Here is a 14,204-nt window from a genome sequence, read left to right on the forward strand (position 1 = left end):
TTTTTTTGTCCACCACACAGAAGTGAAATCGTATGGTATTTATTTTTCTCTGTCTGACATGTTTCACTTAACATAATATTCATTAGGTCCATTCATGTTGTTGCAAAGGGCAAATTTTTGGTTTTTTTTTTTTTTTTTATGGCTGAGTAATATTCTTGTGTGGGTGAGTGTGTGTCTGTGTCCCACATCTTCTTTATATATTCATCTATTGATGGATACTTAGGTTGCTTCTGTATCTTCACTATTTAAATAATTCTGCAATAAATGTACAAGTGCATATATCTTCCTGAATTAGTATTTTCATTTTCTTTGGAGAAATATCCAGAAGTGAAATTACTGGGTCATGTGGTATTTCTATCTTTAAATTTTTGAGGAACTTCCATGCTGTTTTCCATAGAGGCTGCACCAATTTACATGTCCACCAACATAGGGGCACAAGGGTTCCCTTTTCCCCACATCCTCACCAGCACTTGTTTCTTGTTATTTTGATACTAGCCATTCTGAAAAATGTGAGGTTGTTTTGCTTTTCGTTTCCTTGATGGTTAGTGAGGTTGAACATTCTTTGATGTTTCTGTTGGCCATCTGTATGTCTTTGGAAAAATGTCTATTCAGATAACTATAGCTATTTTTAATGAGATTGTTCTTTTGGTGTTGAGTTGTATGAGTTTTTTTTATATATTTTAGATATTAACTCCCATTGGATATATCATTTGCACATATCTTCCATTTAGTAGGTTGCCTTTTCATTTTGTTGATGGTTTCTTTTGCTGTGAAAAAAGCTTTTAGTTTTATGTAGTCCCAATTATTTATTTTTGCTTTTGTTGCCTTTGGCTGAAGAGAGAGATCTAAAAATGTAATGCCAAGACCAATGTCCAAGACTTTACTGCCCATGTTTTTTTCCTTTTAGGAGTTTTATAATTTCAGGTCTTTAATCTATTTTGAGTTTATTTTGTGTATGGTATAATTAAGTTCCATTTCATTCCTTTGCACACATCTGTTCAGTTTTCCCAGCGTCATTTATTGAAGAGACTGGCTTTTCCCCATTATATATTCTTGCCTTCTTTGTCAAAGATAAATTGACCATAAAGGCGTGGATTTATTTCTGGGCTCTCTATTCTGTTCTGTTGATCCATGTGTCTGTATTTGTGCCAGTACCATACTGTTTTGAATACTGAGGCTTTGTGGTGTACTTTGAAATCTGGGATTGTGATATCTCCAGTTTGTTCTTCTTTCTCAAGTTTACTTTGGCTATTCAGGGTCTTTTTGTGGTTCCATACAAATTGTAGGATTATTTGTTATAGTTCTGTGAAAAAATGGTGTTTTGATAGGGATTGCTTTGAATGTGTAGATTGCTTTGGGTAGTATGGACATTTTAACAATATAATTCTTCCAATTGAGCATGAAATATCTTTCCATTTATTTGTGCCATCTTTTATTTCTTTCATCGTTTTATAGTTTTCAGAGTACAGGTCTTTCACCTCTTTGTTTAAATTTATTCCTAGATATTTATTCTTTTTGATGCAGTTGTAAATGGGACTAATTTCTCATTGTGCCATTTTGTCATTAGTTTATAGAAACACAACAGTATATTAATTTTGTATCCTGCGATTTTACTGAATTCATTTATTCTTAGTTCATTTATTGTTTTTGGTGGAGTCTTTAAGACTTTATATGGTATTGTGTCATCTGTCATTAGTAATATTTTACTTATTCCTTAAAAATATGGATGCTTTTTATTTCTTTTTCTTTTCTGATTGCTATGGCTAGAACTTCTAGTATTATGTTAATTGAAAGTGGAAAGAGTGATCATCTTTGTCTTGTTCCTGATCTTAGAGGAAAAGCTTTCAGCTTTTCACCATTGAGTGTGGTGTTAGCTGTTGGCTTGTCATATATGGACTTTATTATGTTGAGGAATGTCCCCTGTATACCTACCTTTTTGAGAGTTTTTATCATGAATGAATGCTGAATTCTTTTCCTGCATCTGTTGAGATTATCATATGATTTTTTTTCTTTGTTTTGTTAATGTGCTACATTCACATTGATTGATTTATGGATTTAAGCCATTTTTGCATTCCAGTAATAAATCCCACTTAATTGTGTTGAATGTTTTTTTAAAAACTTTTTTTAGAATATTTATTTATTTTTGAGAGAGAGCATGCAGACATAGGCGGGACCGGGGGAGCAGAAAGAGGGAGACAGAGGATCTGAAGCAGGCTCTGAGCTGTCAGTGCAGAGCCTGATAGCGGGGCTCAAACTCACAAACCACGAAATTATGACCTGAGCCCAAGTCAGATGCTTAAGTGACTGAGCCACACAGGTGCACTGAGGTTTGTTTGTTTTTCTGATTCAGTTTCATTACTAGTATTTAGTGTATTCAGATTTTCTTTCTTCCCGATTCATTTGTGAAAATTGTATTTTTCTGGGAATTTATCCATTACTTCTAGGTTGTCCAATTTGTTAGTATATAAGTTTCCATAGTAGTCTCTTATAATCTTTGTATATTTGTGGTGTTGGTTTTAATGTCTCTCCTCTTTCATTTCTGATTTTATTTATTTGAGTCCTCTCTTTTTTTCTAGTTGAGTCTAGGTAATGATTTATTGTTTGTTTCTTTGTTTTTATCTTTTTAACGTTTATTTATTTTTGAGACAGAGAGCACAACTCGGGGAGGGGTAGAGAGAGAGGAATACAGAGAATTTAAAGCAGGCTCCAGGCTCTGAGCTGTCAGCACAGAGCCTGACGTGGGCCCCGAACTCACTAACCGCGAGATTACCACCCCAGCCAAAGTCAGATGCTTAACCGACTGAGCCACCTAGGTGCCCCTGTGTGGTTTTTTTTTTTTTTCCTAGTTCCTTTAAATTTTTTTTTTTTCAACGTTTATTTATTTTTTGGGACAGAGAGAGACAGAGCATGAACGGGGGAGGGGCAGAGAGAGAGGGAGACACAGAATCGGAAACAGGCTCCAGGCTCTGAGCCATCAGCCCAGAGCCCGACGCGGGGCTCGAACTCACGGACCGCGAGATCGTGACCTGGCGGAAGTCTGACGCTTAACCGACTGCGCCACCCAGGCGCCCCTCCTAGTTCCTTTAGATGTAAGGTTAGATTGTTTGAGATTTTTTTATTTCTTGAGGAAGTGTTGTATCATTATACTTTCCTCTGAGATCTGCCTTTGCTGTGTCCCAAAGATTTTCAGTGTCGAGTTTACATTTTTGTTTGTCTCAAGATATTTTATTATTTTCTCTTCAATTTATTTGTTGACCCATTGGTTATTTACTTGCATATTGTTCAGCCTCCATATGTTTTTGTTTTTTTCCAGTTTTTTTCTTGTGATTGATTTTCTGGTTTCATACTGTTGTGGTCAGAAAAGATGCTTGATGTGATGTCAGTGTTTTTAAATTTATTGAGACTTGTTTTGTGGTCTAAATGTTATTTATCCTGGAGCCTGTTCCATTTGTACTTGAAAAGACTGTATTCTGTTCTTTTTGGGTAGAATGTTCTGTATATATCTGTTAGGTGCATGTGTTCTGATGTGTCATTGAAAGCCAAAGTTTCCTTATAGATTTCGCATATACCTGTGTTGTCATCTGTTGATGTAAGTGGGTGTCAAAGTTCCCTACTTTTACTGTATTACCATCAATTTCTCTCTTTATGTCTGTTAATATTTGGCTTATATATTTAGATGCTTCTCTGTTGGGTGCATAGATATTTACAGTTGTTGTATTCTCTTATTGGGTTAATCTCTTTACATTAAATAACGCCCATCTTTGTTTTAAAGTCTGTTTTGTTTGATGTAAGTATTGCTGTCTCAGCTTTTGTTATTGTTTACATTTGCCTGGAATATCTTTTTCCATCCCTTTACTTTCAGTCTGTATGTATCTTTAGGTCTGAAGTGAGTCCCTTGTACGCAGCATATAGATGGGTCTTGTTTTTTTATCTTTCAGTTACCTAGTTACTTTGATTGGAGTATTTACGTTTTTTGATTGGAGCATTAAATGTTCATTTACATTTAAAATCATTATTAATATTTACTGATTGCTATTTTGTTAATGATTTTCTAGTTGTTTTTGTAGTTCTTCTAGGTCTTTTTTCTTTGCTTTTCTCCCTTGTGATTTGATGACTTCTTAAAAAATTTTTTTTTAATGTTTATTTTTGAGAGACACACACACGCGCGCGCGCGCGCGCACACACACACACACACACACGGAGTGTGAGCAGGGGAGGGTCAGAGAGAGACACACACACAGAATCCGAAGCAGGCTCCAGGCTCGGAGCTGTCAGCACAGAGTCTGACCTGGGGCTTGAACTCACAAACTGTGAGATTATGACCTGAGCCAAAGTCAGCTGCTTAACAGACTGAGCCACCCAGGTGCCCCCGATGACTTTTTTTAGTGTTATGCTTGGGTTCTTTTCTCTTTGTTTTTTTGTGTATCTGTTACTTGTTTTAGGTATGTGGTTACCATGAGGTTCAATATATAACATGCTATGTATATAGCAGTCTATTTTAAATTGATGGTCACTCAAGTTCAAACACATTCTTAAAGCACTTTTGTTTTATGTATTTGATGGTACATTTTATATCTTTTTATTTTGTGTGTCCCTTAACTAATTATTGTAAACAAAATTGATTTTACTGCTTTTGTCTTTAACCATCATACTAGTTTTATGAGTGATCTAATACTTTCACCATATATTTGCTTTTCCTGGTAAATTTTTTCTTTTCATAACTTTCTTCTATTTATGGCCTTTTCTACCTTAAGAAGTCCCTAAAGCACTTTTTTTTAAGGTCAGTTTAGTGGTGATAAAGTTTTTTAATTTTTGCTTGTCTGGGAAACTATCTTTCCTTCACTTTGAATGATAACCTTGCTATGTAGACTATACTTGGTTGTTGGTTTTTTTCCTTTTGGCATTTGGAATGTCATGCTACTCCTTTGTGGCTTGCAGAATTTCTGCTGGAAATCAGCTGATAGACTTAGGTGATTGTTGCTGTATACATAATATTTGCTTTTGTCTTGCTGCTTTAAGATTGTCTCTTTAATTTTTGACATTGCATTATTATGTGCTTTGCTGTGGACCTCTTTGGGTTCATCTCCTTTAGGGCTTTCTTTCCTTCCTTGGCATGCTTATCTGTTTTATTTTCCAAGTTAGGGAAATTTTCAGCTATTAATTCTTCAGATAAGTTTTTTTGTCCTCTCTCTTTTCTATCTGGGACCCCTATAATGCAAATGTTAGTATGCTTGATGTTGCCCAGGCATCCCTTTAACCTATTCTTTAAAAATTCCTTTTCAGCATGGATGAGTCCCATTACTCTGTCTTCCAGATTACTCGTTCATTCTTCTGCTTCCTCTAGTGTATTTTCCACTTCATGTTTTGTATTTTTCAGCTCTCATAGATTTGTTTTTTATATTTTCTTAACTCCTTGTTTAAATTCTGAATTCATCTATTCTTATCTCAAGTCTGGTGAGCATCTTTATGACCATTATTTTGAATTCTTTATCCAGTAGATTGCCTATTTCTGTTCTATTTAGTCCTTTTTCTGAGATTTTGTCTTTTCTTTCATTTGGATCGTATTCCTCTATTTCCTTGTTTTGTCTGTCTCTCTGTTGGTTTCCATATATTAGATAGGTCACCTGTGGCTCCTGGTCTTGAAAGCAAGTGGCCTTATGTAGAAGGTATTCTTTGGGCCAAAGTAATACAATTTCCTTTGGTCAGCAGAACCAGGCACTCTAGGGATAGTCCCTGTATGGGCTCTTCGCACCCTCATGTTCTGACTGGGCCACAGTGCTCCTGGCTGAGAGGCCTGTTGTGAGTATGGTGGTGGTGGAGTTAGCTCCTGGTATAGCTGGCTGCCAGGCCCCACTGTGACATGCTGAGCAGGCATGCTTGGGGGTGTGGAGCTGGGCTCCTGGGCCCCTAGCCTTTCCCAGGTCAGGAGTTGCTTTGGAGGGGTACCTGCCAGAGCAGATAGGTTAAATAGGGTAGGTCTGCAGGGGAACACTGGACTGGGTGAACAGTTCTACCAAAGTAGATGGAAGAGTTTCAGAACTGGTGGTGCCTGCCAGGAGAGGGCCAAGTAGGCTGAAGGAACGAAAGAAAGATGGCAACTGCCAATGCTTCCATTTCTGGAGAAGTTTCCTACAGATACCTGCTCTTCTGCATACTTCCTAAAATTAGTCCATAAATGTCCTTCACGTATGGTCCAGGCATGTTTCAAACTACTGCCACTGTGCTGGGCCTCCCATGAATGATATTCACTGGCTCTTTGAAGAGCAGAGTCTCAGTTTCCTGTAGACCTGTGGCTCTCTCTCATAGTTAAGTCCTGGTGATTTTCAAAGCCAGATGTTATGGGGGCTTGCTTTCCTTGTGCAGATCCCCAGAGAGGGAGGGTACTTTATGTAGGGCTTCATCCCTTTGCTCCTTAGGTAAGACCTCTGCACCTGTGATATCTGGTTCCTGACTATGTTGCTGCCCCTACTATCCTTTTTTTGATGGGCTTTTTCTGTATATCTTTAGTTGTAGAAGAGGTGTTCTGCTAGTCTTCAGGTCATTCCCAGAGTGAGTTGCACTGTATGTACTTGTAGCCGTGAGTGTTATGGAAGAGAGAAGCTCTGGATCTTTGTTCTCTTCCATCTTACCCTCCTTTCTTTTTCTTTCTTTTTTTTTTTTTTAATTTTTTAATGTTTATTTTTTGAGAGAGAGAAAGAGAGGAGGAGGGCAGGAGGGAGGAAGGGCGGGGGGGGGGGGAGAGAGAGAGGGAGGGGGTGAGGGTCAGAGAGAGAGGGAGACACAGAGTCCAAAGCAGGCTCCAGGCTCTGAGCTGTCAGCACAGAGCCCAATGCGGAGCTCGAACTTAGGAACTGTGAGATCATGACCCTAGCCAAAGTCAGACACTCAAAGTCAGACTGAGCCATCCAGGGGCCCCTTCCCCTACTTTCTATTAAACTTTTTGTTTTTTTTTTTTTTTTTTAAATTTTTTTTTTTCAACGTTTATTTATTTTTGGGACAGAGAGAGACAGAGCATGAACGGGGGAGGGGCAGAGAGAGAGGGAGACACAGAATCGGAAACAGGCTCCAGGCTCTGAGCCATCAGCCCAGAGCCCGACGCGGGGCTCGAACTCATGGACCGCGAGATCGTGACCTGGCTGAAGTCGGACACTTAACCGACTGCGCCACCCAGGCGCCCCTCTATTAAACTTTTTGTAAACAAGTATATAAATGTAAGGCCTGAAGCTTTTATCCTGTACCTTGTTTTACAACCAGTGGTGACTATGAGTTTTTTAATTAACTTGGTAAATGTAACCCTCCTCAGTGTCTTGCCTGTTCTCTCCCCTGACTCTTCAGGGGGTTAAGACCTTCTCTTTTGTATTATAGCATCCTTTGCATACCTTTATCATAGCAGTTATTATGTTGTATGTTGTAATTATTGGTATATACTTCTGTATTCCTTTCAGTGGAATGTAAATCTTGAATGTGGATATTCTCTCATTTCTAATGTTCCCAGTAACTTGCACAGTGCCTAGCATATAGAGGATAATTATAGAATGAATAAGCTGAATTAAATGGAATGAATTGATAATGATTTGAGAATAGTTAGAACAATGCTTCTTTTGAAGTATTTATTTGAAAGGCCATAGGGCCATTTATTTTTTTTTTTTTTAATTTTTTTTTTTCAACGTTTATTTATTTTTGGGACAGAGAGAGACAGAGCATGAACGGGGGAGGGGCAGAGAGAGAGGGAGACACAGCATCGGAAACAGGCTCCAGGCTCTGAGCCATCAGCCCAGAGCCCGACGCGGGGCTCGAACTCACGGACCGCGAGATCATGACCTGGCTGAAGTCGGACGCTTAACCGACTGCGCCACCCAGGCGCCCCAGGGCCATTTATTTTTTAAATGCCTATAGGTTAAAGCAGTATATATGATATTTGTGTTGATAAACTAGTTTCTTTTTGAGTTTCCAATTCATTGTGTATTGTTGCTTTTGTAAAATCCAATAAAAATTTAATGCCAGAAAAAATGTCATAAAAAAGAGACATGTAAAATACAGGCACCAATTTTTTTTTTTTAACATATGAAATTTATTGTCAAATTGGTTTCCATACAACACCCAGTGCTCATCCCAAAAGGTGCCCTCCTCAATACCCATCACCCACCCTCCCCTCCCTCCCACCCCCCATCAACCCTCAGTTTGTTCTCAGTTTTTAACAGTCTCTTATGCTTTGGCTCTCTCCCACTCTAACCTCTTTTTTTTTTTTTTTTTTCTTCCCCTCCCCCATGGGTTTCTGTTAAGTTTCTCAGGATCCACATAAGAGTGAAACCATATGGTATCTGTCTTTCTCTGTATGGCTTATTTCACTTAGCATCACACTCTCCAGTTCCATCCACGTTGCTACAAAAGGCCATATTTCATTTTTTCTCATTGCCACGTAGTATTCCATTGTGTATATAAACCACAATTTCTTTATCCATTCATCAGTTGATGGACATTTAGGCTCTTTCCATAATTTGGCTATTGTTGAGAGTGCTGCTATGAACATTGGGGTACAAGTGCCCCTATGCATCAGTACTCCTGTATCCCTTGGATAAATTCCTAGCAGTGCTATTGCTGGGTCATAGGGTAGGTCTATTTTTAATTTTCTGAGGAACCTCCACACTGCTTTCCAGAGCGGCTGCACCAATTTGCATTCCCACCAACAGTGCAAGAGGGTTCCCGTTTCTCCACATCCTCTCCAGCATCTATAGTCTCCTGATTTGTTCATTTTGGCCACTCTGACTGGCGTGAGGTGATATCTGAGTGTGGTTTTGATTTGTATTTCCCTGATGAGGAGCGACGTTGAACATCTTTTCATGCAGGCACCAATTTTTTTATTATTAGATTCAATAGACATAAACTTACTCTCAACTTGTGTACTTAGCTTTTTGTGGATTAGTCACAAACAATCTGTGGAGCTTTACTTGTCCATGGACCATATTTTGAGAACTGTATAAAGCACTGTGTTAAATGCTTTACAAATATTATCCACTTTAATTTTCATAACCCTGTGGGGTGTAGGTACTGTTATTGCTATTGATAGGAAATTGGGCAAGTGAATTATCCAAGGACACATAGATGCCACACAAAACAGCCAGGATTCAAACCCAGGTAGTATAGTGTTACTTCAGAGTCCATGTTCTAGTCTTCTTATGAGTTTGCAAAGATGAGATGAGGTAGCATGTTAGTCTGAGACTGTCTAGAATGGACGTAGATGCAGGCAAAGAAAGTTGCAGTATAAGTGTAATTAATATGCCTTAAAAAAAGAGAATGTGAAGGGTCCCATAATGATGTTCATATAAAAGTAGAATTATGGAGGATGCTGACCAACTGCTCTTTTATCCTATTAGTGAATCAGCATTTGTTTTCATATCTTAGTTCATTTTAAAATATCTGATTTGCAAAACAAAATAGTGATGGTATGTCTTTGAAGTACATGTCTTTTTGCTGTGACTCAGTGTCCTACACTGAGTACTTTGTTTCTTCTCTTCCTCCTCTTCTTTGCTTATTTGCTAGCATAATCATCCTTATTATTATGATTACACTCATACAAACACAGATAATAACATTTCCTTTTACAGATACCAGTATTTTCAGAACAAAATGTAGAGATAATATGTTAATGGTAGTAGATGATTATACTGCTGTCTTGTTTTTTATCATTAAATTCTTGATATCATGAAATTGGCAACTTAGAGAATATTTCAGTTTCAGTAGTAGTATATTTTGTACGTTAAAAAATTTTTTTCTTCCTGTAGAAATCTGGTTAAGAAGTACTGTCCCAAACGTTCCTCCAAAGATGAAGAGCCAAGGTAAATTCTACACCTGTTTATTATTGCATATTAAAATTTAAAAAATACTAATATTTGTGTTATTTAGTAAAATAAATATGCTCTTAGCCCTTTATAATAATTTTTTAAAGTTTTAATTAAATCACAGTTTTATGAAGAAGGAACGACTTTAATAAGAATGAATATTTCAGTGGGCTCAGTTTTCTGAAATAGTTGAAGTACGTGGGACTTCACTTGAGTCACTTAGTCTTTCGTATTTTTTCCATACTTGATTCTGTAGTTGTTAGCTTATTAGATTCTTGCTTTTACTCTTAGAGGTATTAAGATAGTTTGGCTGGTTGGTTTAAAGGGATAGTGAAAAGGAATGAGGTTGTCAGGGTAATCTTGGAACTCTGAATAAAAGTTTGGGAATTACTTATGAGCTTTTTGGTCTTAAACAGGGGTATGTGGATGGCTCTGAAATGCAGAAACAAAGAGACTAGACTTAAAACAGCTTTGTGTATAATTGTTGTTAGGTAGGATTCTTAGGTTTAGTGTTAATGGAGTTCTATCTGAGCTATTTGCCTTCAGCCAAAAGAATATTCTGGCAGTGTATTCAGAGTAGGTCTATACATTTTAATACAGCAATTCTCTTTGTTTCTTTCCTTCTCTCCACACACATTTTTTACCCTTATTTTTGCCCCTTCTTACCCCTCTTTTGGTGCCAACTATAATGGCACTTTACTTCCATTCAGGATGTGGGCAGGCATACAAGCAGCTGTGTCCAGAGTTGATAGCAAAATTGTTCTGTAGATCAGCCATGGAGATGCATTTGAGTGGTATGATTGGCAGGTTCTGTCCTCGAGAGCAAGCATATCATCTCTGCACCAGGTTCAGCTGCCAGTCCTAGGAATCCAACCAAGTGGGCCAGTCACCCCAGCTCAGGCCAGTCACTTGGCTACTTAAGAGATTCCAGTATGTCAAAAGAGCCTGCAGGTAGTATTCTTAATATTTTTTGACCTCATATATCCCTTTATTTATAAATTAAGACTACTTGAAGGTATACAAACATATACAACTTGAGCTTAATATGGGATTCTTTCATACAAAGTTAATTTGGAGTTAGTAGTGAAGAAAGAGTTAGGTTGAGTATGTTAAAATTTGTCAAGTGTCAGGCTGAATCCATACCTCACAAAAAACATTTGTAAAGAAAATAAAGGAAATTTCACCATTTTTTAATATGTTTTTGTCAGGTTTACCTCGTGTATAGCCTTTTTTAACATCCTTAACGAGTTAAATGACTATGCAGGACAACGAGAAGTAGTAGCAGAAGAAATGGCGCACAGAGTTTATGGTGAATTAATGAGATATGCTCATGATCTGAAAACTGAAAGAAAAATGGTAATTATTGTTTTTATCCAGTTATATATAATATGAAATATTTTCACATAATTACTTTGCTTTTCAAAGTAATGTTTGTTCAGTATAAGCTGGTTTTCTGTTTCACTCAGTTTCTTCTAGCCAAAATCATCTTAAGATACTCTTGCTAATTTGTAATCTTTTTGGATTTAAGACCAAGATTTGATAACCTACACCCCATGTGCCAAATTTAGCTTACTGCCAGTTTTTCTTAGTTCCCATGGGCTAAGAATGGTTTGTACATTTTGGATAGTTGAAAAGAAGATCAAAAGAATATTTCATGGCATGTGAAAATTGTATGAAATTCAAATTTCAGTGACTATAAATAAAGTTTTATTGAAACAGGCCCATACTTATTCATTTATGCATTGCCTGTGGCTGCTTTTGATTATATCAGAAAAGTTGAATATTTGTAACAGACCACATGGCTTGCAAAACCTAAGATATATATCTGATCCTTTATAGAAAACATTTGTCAACCCTTAATTAAGACATATGTATTTTTCTAGAAATTATATCTGTTTTAAAGGTTATGCTTACAGTATTCAGATAATACCTATAAAATGCATTTGAGAGTTTTGCTCTACTAATAATCTCTTCCTAAGTCTTGATATCAAGTTATATAATTAGTACCTTAAAAAAATTAAGCGAAAGCGTTTGGGTTTTTTAAAGACTTTTAGTATTTAAATGTAATTTTTTGTTTGTTTTATTTGTTTTTTGTTTTTTTGGTTTTTTTTCTTTGGTTATGATCTTCAGCATCTTCAAGAAGGACGAAAAGCTCAACAGTATCTTGATATGTGCTGGAAACAGATGGATAATGTGAGTTATAGTGTCTTCATGCTTAACATAAAATTTTATAGACTAGTTTAGCCCTAAATTCTCCTATGCTTCACATCTATTGAGTTGAATATTTCTCTATGTATTTATTCATTTTTAACATTGGTATAAAAAGAGAATGTGCATTTTGTTATTTTTTTCTGTATGGTTCTATACTTATACCAACTCTGTGGTCTTCAGATATCTGTAAATGTTTAGGAAAACAGTTTTTGACTTTGCAGTAGTTACTATAAACTATTGATAACAGGGTAGGAGTAATGGGGATATTAATAGTGATGTATCTTAGAAGACCATTTGACAGAGACTGAGAGGACTTAGATCGTAGTTGTACCTTTATGATTTCTCTTGATTTCATCCTTAGAATATGAAAATTGAAGATTGTGGACTAGATTTGTGAAATGTTTCTTCCAGTTCAGTGATTCTATCATGAAAATGTTCCTAGTACTGGACTCCTGGTCATAGACCATTCAAATTATAGGAAAGAAAATACTTGATAGTATTTATAGATAAAATTATAAAAGTGCAATAATTATTTACTATAAAAACTTTCCAAAGGTACTTGCTAATGTGGTTTTTCTTAGATATTCTGGCATACAGTCATTTGAAAAACAATATGTCTGCATGGAACATTGTTGTCTCCTTTCCTTAAAATTCTCCGCCAAATGATGTTCTGTAGTACAAGATTAATATTCTTTTTGAACCCTCAGGTTCGCAAGCAGCATACTCTTTACTTGCGTATTTTTATTATGGACACTGTATTCCTTGAAAATTATGCTAAAAGGAGTTTTTCATGTTATGTTAATCAGTTTAGTTTGTAATTGTTGGGAAAAGGACTTTTAAGTTTGAGATGAAAAAACCTCGTGTATATATGTGTTTGTGGCCTTTTTTTCTTGTTTTAAAACCACATATTTAGGGGTGCCTGTATGGCTCAGTTGGTTAAGCGTCCGACTCTTGATTTTGGCTCAGGTCATGAACTCACAGTTTGTGGAATTGAGCCCTGCGTCAGGCTCTGTGCTGACAGCACCGAGCCTGCTTAAGAGTCTGTCTCTGTCTCTGTCTCTCTCTGCCCCTTCCCTACACACACATGTTTCTCTCTCTCTCTCTCTCTCTCTCTCTCTCTCAATAAATGTTTTTTTTAAAAAAACACATATTCAAAGCTTAGGTTAAATTTCTACTGTATGAATATCATTGATGTAAGATTCTAGGCACCAGTGCTGATTGAGAATTTTTAGTTCTATTAATAGTCTCTTTCATTTTTGTTTTCATTTTCATTCTAATTGGTTTTAACAAGACTTTTAGGGAGTGTTTACATTTATTAAATTTTAAATTACCTTAACTAGCATTCTTAGAATCTGCCACCTAATGAGTATGTATGTGTTTTCATTTGCACATAATAACAGACTCCTACACTCGTGAGTCATTGGTCCCTTTAAAAACTTGTGTTGACACAAATTGTTTTTGTTATGTGCTGACTTGCCTTTAGAACAATTGACAGGGGCGCCTGGGTAGCTCAGTCAGTTGGGTGTCCGACTTCAGCTCAGGTCATGATTCGCGGTTTGTGAGTTAGAGCCCTGTGTTGGGCTCCGTGCTGACAGCTCAGAGTCTGGAGCCTGCTTCAGATTCTGTGTCTCCCTCTCTTTGCACCCCTCCCCTGCTTGCCCTCTGTCTGTCTGTCTCTGTCTTTCTCTCTCTCTCTCTCTCTCTCTCTCTCTCTCTCTCTCAAAAATAAATAAACATTAAAATTTAAAAAAAAAAGAATAATTGACAGTTAATAAGCAAAAGTTATAGGGGTCACAAGAAAGAAGCATCAAAACAAAATGTGAGAGTAATGTCTTTAAGACATTGATTAACAATACCATTAAAGGTGAGTTCAGCTCAACTTGTATTTATTGGAGGCATCCTTGACATGTACTGAGTCCTGGTACAAAAGTGAATAGTGAAAAAAGTGATTAGTGACGTAGTCCTTATTTTTGTGTAGCCTGTGGTCTAGTGAGGGAGACAAATATAATTTCTGTGGAATTTGTCGAAATATGTGCAGGATCCCATTTCTTCTCTATCTTGTTTAATCAAGAAAATGAAATTGTAAGATTATTAATATTTTTGAAATTATTGAGAGGAGATTTAAAGAACTGGGAGAAATAAGCTAAATTAGTG

At 36.8% G+C, this 14,204-nt stretch overlaps 1 protein-coding gene across 3 annotated transcripts in view; it reads left to right on the forward strand.

The window, feature by feature from the left end:
* Positions 1-14,204, forward strand: part of FNBP1L (formin binding protein 1 like) — a 123,950-nt gene that overhangs the window by 77,558 nt on the left and 32,188 nt on the right. For all 3 annotated transcript variants that reach the window (XM_030326224.2, XM_030326226.2, XM_030326227.1), the window contains exons 3-5: positions 9,783-9,836; positions 11,048-11,195; positions 11,970-12,032. In XM_030326224.2, coding sequence (XP_030182084.1) covers positions 9,783-9,836; positions 11,048-11,195; positions 11,970-12,032 — 265 coding nt within the window. The remainder of the gene's footprint in view (positions 1-9,782; positions 9,837-11,047; positions 11,196-11,969; positions 12,033-14,204) is intronic.

Source organism: Lynx canadensis, chromosome C1 (genome assembly GCF_007474595.2).
Source record: "Lynx canadensis isolate LIC74 chromosome C1, mLynCan4.pri.v2, whole genome shotgun sequence".
NCBI lineage: Eukaryota > Metazoa > Chordata > Mammalia > Carnivora > Felidae > Lynx > Lynx canadensis.